The 5,630-nt window shown below is 46.9% G+C and overlaps 2 protein-coding genes across 5 annotated transcripts in view; both read left to right on the forward strand.

The window, feature by feature from the left end:
• LOC108229626 (MAP7 domain-containing protein 1) overlaps nt 1-2,912 on the forward strand; it is a 4,219-nt gene extending 1,307 nt beyond the window's left edge. Inside the window, exons 2-6 of the mRNA XM_017405293.1 lie at nt 1,169-1,273; nt 1,351-1,401; nt 1,493-1,541; nt 1,629-1,793; nt 2,447-2,912. Of these exons, the coding sequence (XP_017260782.1) occupies nt 1,169-1,273; nt 1,351-1,401; nt 1,493-1,541; nt 1,629-1,793; nt 2,447-2,457 (381 nt within the window). The 3' untranslated portion in view covers nt 2,458-2,912. The remainder of the gene's footprint in view (nt 1-1,168; nt 1,274-1,350; nt 1,402-1,492; nt 1,542-1,628; nt 1,794-2,446) is intronic.
• dmd (dystrophin) overlaps nt 1-5,630 on the forward strand; it is a 272,414-nt gene that overhangs the window by 18,075 nt on the left and 248,709 nt on the right. The window lies entirely within an intron of this gene.

Raw genomic sequence — 5,630 nt, forward strand, 5'->3', positions numbered from 1 at the left:
GCAGGAGCTACAGGAGCTGCAGGAGCTGCAGGAGCTGCAGGAGCAGCAGGAGCTGCAGGAGCAGCAGGTGAAGCAGGAGCAGCAGGAGCAGCAGGAGCTGGGTGCAATCTCTGTGGGTGAAAGCTTTAGAGACACAATGGACACATTAATGGAAACACAGCAGAAATAAGCCGGAATGATCCTTTAACGACTTGAGAGCATTTCCAATAATCTGTTAGGAATCAAAGCATCAGCGAGCCTGAAGCCCTGCTGGGTAACTGTGAGTAAGCTTCAGGCTTCAGTCATTAACCACAGGAGTCCCTGGGATCTGTGCAGATTAAATCAGAGGACATCTCTGAGTCAGATTAGGCAGGAGACCCCTCCTCTGTCTGAGCAAACAGCTGCTGCTGACCTCCAGAAACACAAACCTTTTCAAAGCTTTCTGCTTAACGTCACAAACACCAAATATATTCATAAATTCTTCTCTTATCGATGGTTAATGTGACTGGCTGCCAGCTGTCTGATGCCTTCTTCCTCTGAAACATCTGAACACCTCCTCCCAGATCCTCCAGCGTCTGATTCCTCCATCTTTGTTTCTCATGTGACTCCAACCTCCACATCTTTGGTTGTTTACACCGAGTGCAGACCTGCATTTCTTTATGGTTATCAATAAATGTGAGAAACTCCTGACTCAGCTCTGACTGCACCACACACAGAGAAGGTGTTTCTGGTGGCCGGAGCTTCGGTGTTTCAGCCTGACAGTTATCCAGCAGCTGTTTCCATGGAAACATTCTTTTATTTCAAAATATCTCCTGCATCCTTAGTTTGTGATTGACAGGAGCTTCCACAGATCCATTCCTGAACCGGAGCTGGAACATCTGGATTTACCTTCATCTTATTTCTGTTTTCAGTTCTCACAGTCCAACCTCTGCAGAGCAGGAACACGCAGCGAGGCGTGAGACACGGCTCATATGACCGCTGTCCTGCCTCCTGCTGGTCAAACAGAGTTTCTACAACTCCTGACACAACATGAAGTCAGCAGCCGTGGAGAGAAATATTACCTTTAAGATGTGAACGTTGTGATTCTGTAAAGACATCAAAACAAAGATTTATGGAATCAGGAACCAGAATGAGTTCCAGTCAGTCCTTTATGCTTTGAGTTTCTAAGTCTTGTGTTTTTCTCTCTCAGAGGGAGGAGGCCGAGGCCAAAGCTCGAGAGGAGGCTGAGCGCCAGCGCATCGAGAGGGAGAAACACTTCCAGAAGGAGGAGCAGGAGCGGCTGGAGAGGAAGAAGGTGAGGACAGTTTGAGAGTTCAGCGTGAAGCTCGGCTCATCAGCAGCTAACGGTCCGATCTGATCTGATCCCCTCAGCGCCTCGAGGAGATCATGAAGAGGACTCGGAGGAGCGACGCAGGAGAAAAGGTTGGTGGGATTCTTGGAACCAGGCCTGAAGACGTGAAGCTCTGCTTGTTTCTCAGCTGTAACACAGGTGTGTTTGTTGTGTGAATGGCAGAAGGACGTCAGAGCGTCTCCGCAGGTCAGCGGCTCCGAGCTCAGTCAGGGTAACGTTCTCCACACACCAGTTTCTGCTCACATCCACCCGAACTGTTAAACAAAAAGTGAAGAGCTGATCATTCCTGTCTCTGCAGTTCCTCCTGCAGCGGCCCCTGGACCCTCACCTGGTGGCCCCGTGGTCATAAACGGCATCCAGAACGGCGTCTCAGCCAACGGCGACGGAGAGCCCCTGCTGACCTACGAGGGGGCGGAGCCTTTCCTGATGAAGACGGGTACCATGAAGCCTCAACACGTCGCAGGTACAGAAACACAACAGCAAACAGGAAGCTGAGGGTCAGAGGTCATCAGAACAGAACAAACAGGAAGCTAGGGGTCAGAGGTCATCAGAACAGAACAAACAGGAAGCTAGGGGTTAGAGGTAATCTTGAGAATATGAATGCTTCTTTCCAACATGAAGAATCAACACAAAAAAATAAAACACCTGCGGACACCCTACACACACACACGTGGACAACCTGCACACAGACACACACACACACACACACGTGGACAACCTGCACACAGACACACACACACACACACACGTGGACAACCTGCACACAGACACACACACATATCTGTGGATTACCTACACACACACACACACACACACACACCTGTTGATATGCACATACACACACACACACACACACATCTGTGGACAACCTGCACACACCCACCTGCAGACGCTCCACCTGAGCTGATAAGATGCGTCTGCGGCGGCCATCTTGCTGAGTGCTTCTGCCTGTTTCTGTTGTAGTTTTTGTCTAAAACCTGATCTTCTGTTTTTATTTCAGGGAGAGAAAAAATGTAAAGTTTTTTAGGCTCTTCTGAAGAAGATGAACTGATTAAATGAAGGATTTAACTTCTGCAGTTGCACGCGTTCATGTTTGCTTCCCTCGTCTCTCTGCAGAGGTCCTGTGAGTTGTCATGGAGACACGCCTCGTCTCTCCTCTCGAGCTTTGAGATTTACATCCCAGAATCCCCGGCGGCTTCTGTGACAGCGTGCCAAACTGACCAGCACCGGACTGCAGCTCGCCTCCGAGGATGAAGAGGAGGATGTGAACTCTGAGAAGTGTTTGGGTGCAGCATCGGTAGAGTTTTACTGAAATGTTGGATGATGCACCTTAAAGATGACTGAAAATCCTCTCTGACCCTGGATCAGCTTCATATTTGACAGTGGTTGTTGTTGTTCTTCGTGTTGTTCTGATGTTGTTCTTGTTACCTTCAGTTGTGTGTGTGTGTGTTTTGCTGTTTTTGTCTTGAATTGTTGACTTATTTAACGGTGGCAGAGCGGATGCGGACGCAGACGTTGGATGTAAATGTAAAAAGAGCGCGGCTGCCTTGGCCTCCTGTCAAATAAAGCTTTGTGAAAAGGGCCCGCCGCTCCGGCTGTGTCTGGAATAACTCTGAGCTGCAGCTTCATTTATCAGGATCTGACAAAAACAACCTACTTTTAGCTTTTAGCAAACATGTAGCCATCAGGTGCTGTTAGCCTTTTGCTACCTTTAGCTTCTAGCTACCAGTTTGCTACTTTTAGCTAACTTGTTGCTCATTTTAGCTTTAACAGCTCAGTTTTAGCTTCTTCAGCAGCGCTCAGAACTCTCCAGGATTGATTAGCTGTGGCGGCCATTTTGAATTGGGTTGACTCACATGTCAGTCAGTTCATCCAGTGGTTCATGAGATATTTTACTAACAGACAAACAGAGCAGCAAACAGTCTGTTAGCCCTCAGTGTGTGTTAGGGATGACTCTCAGCTACTACCACAGCAGGTTTTAGCTCAACATCTGTAAAACCGACTGAGTTGTAGCTGTGTTAATGTTTTAAAGGCCAGTTGGCTGTGGCAGCCATCTTGGACCAGGTTTTTGGACAGATGGCCTCACATCTAACTCCAGAATCAGCCCAAACCATCAGCCCTCCACCACCGTGCTGACAGCTGCAGTGCATTCTGGGTAAACGTCTGTCCTCTGGTTTCAGACACTTTTATTAAACTTCCAATGAAAATCCTGCATGATGACGTCATGACCGTTTACCTTCATCTCCAGCAGGGGGCAGCACTGACACACACACACACACACACACACACACACACACACACACACACACACACACACTCAGGTGAAACCCACAAACCGCTGATCCAGAACAAATAATCGTCGCAGATCTCACTCAGTTTGCATCTTTATGGAAACCTGAAGGTTTCCTGTCTTCAAATGGAGGTCAGTTATTTGCATGTTTTTCAGGAAATACACCGAGCCCGTTTGACTCCATCTAATCATTGTTGTCAGCAGGAGCAGGTTTAATCTGTGTGGTGGGATAAAGGTTCAGGTTTGTGTCTGACGGGCAGAGATGAGGAAGACTCTGAGGAAGAGGAAGGTGGAGTAGAAACAGGACTGAAGGTCCAATGAGGATTGTCACAGATTCATTTAGAACCTGACTCTGGATCAGATGGAAGCAACATGAAACTTTTCAGCTTTAGAGACCCGTTAACTCGATTCCTGCAGATCCGAGTCAACAAACATCCCAAAGAGTCATTATTATTTCATTTTTATTCTTTTATGACCCCAGTTTTTGTCTCTTTAAAGATAAACATCTTTTTTTTGTTTCTAAACTGAGTCCCCTCAGATCTTCCTGAATAAAGGTTTAAAGTTAGATTTCCTTCTCAGCATCTTTGTGAAAAGGAAAATATCAGCAGTTTTATCTTAAATTAAACTTATAATACTAAAACCCAGACAGGTTCAGGGTCTTTGTCCTCTCTGTTCCGTCTGTATCCTGAGAAGAACAGACGATCAGTTTGGGATTTCCAGATTTGGCCTTGAAGCCTAAACCCTCCCTCTGTGTCTGCTCTGACCTCTGACCTTTGTGTGTGTTTGCTGCACAAACAACAAGCAGCAGACAGCTGCAGGACTCGGAGATGAAACGGTTCTGATCCGAGTCAGGAGGCGTCTGGGCTTCAGGCTGCAGCTCCTTCCTCATCCTCATCCTCGCTCCGATCTGCTCTGAGAAGGTGAGTCAGATTGAAACTGAAAACCACAGCAGGGTGTGATGAGGTCCTTGATAAACGGGACGAGGCGGGATCCTGGGTCCGTGAGAACGGGACTGACGGGATTTTAACAAATCCAAACATTTCAGCTTAAAACTCAAGAGAAAACAGAGTTTAATCTGGATTAATAAATTCAGGCAGACTTGCTGTGAAACTGCAGGACATTAGAGTGAAACTCCTCTGTTTTAATTAAATAAAATAAAGTATTTTATACATATATTTGTGTAATATTTGATGAGTTGTGTTGTCTGTAGTTTAAGTTTTATTTAGTGGACAAAGAGCCTAAAAGAAGAGCTGCACGTGAGTTCCTCTGCAGACTCTTTATTCTCCCTGGCTTTGGTTCCGTCGGTGGTTAAAGCTGAGCTCCAGAAACAGCTGCAGCCTCATTGTGGCCGAGAGACGGATCTGCTGGAGCTAATTTTAACCTCAGTCCAAATCCCCAACACCTGTGCTGCAGAGAAAACTGACGGGACGACAAGGGGTGACCCGATCGAAGCGAGCCGTGCCGAGGACAGACCAGAACCAACGGTCCTCCTCTGTCAGTTTGAGCTGAATCAAAAACCTTCAAAACATCAAGTCTCAAACTTTAATCTGAAAATGCTCTAAAGTAAAAACACACTGAAATAAAACACAACAAAGCGACTGCGGCCGGGTTAAATGAAACTCTGAGAAAATCTGTGAAAATCACTGAAACTAAGGATGTTCAGAGCATTTCTGAGTTCTCCTGAACTTCAGGGAAACCTGGAGGAGTTTCAGGGATCTGAGCTGGAGAACCCTCAGACAGAACCAGAACCACATGTGTTACCTGCTGCCTGCTCCTGAGCTCAGGCCCGGGTTCTGTATGGAGCACAGAAGTTGGACCAAAGTGCTGCTCAGGAAATAAAGCAAACCAAGAAACAGATCAGATCAAATATGGATTTAAACCCAATCAGACGCTGTAGGACTCCATGTGAACTCTTCACATTGGTTCAAGGTCGTCTGAAGGGTTCTGAGGCCGTCTGAAGGGTTCTGTGACCCTCTGAAGGGTTCTGAGGAAGTCTGAAGGGTTCTGAGG

The sequence above is a fragment of the Kryptolebias marmoratus genome, linkage group LG23, assembly GCF_001649575.2.
Source record: "Kryptolebias marmoratus isolate JLee-2015 linkage group LG23, ASM164957v2, whole genome shotgun sequence".
Lineage (NCBI taxonomy): Eukaryota > Metazoa > Chordata > Actinopteri > Cyprinodontiformes > Rivulidae > Kryptolebias > Kryptolebias marmoratus.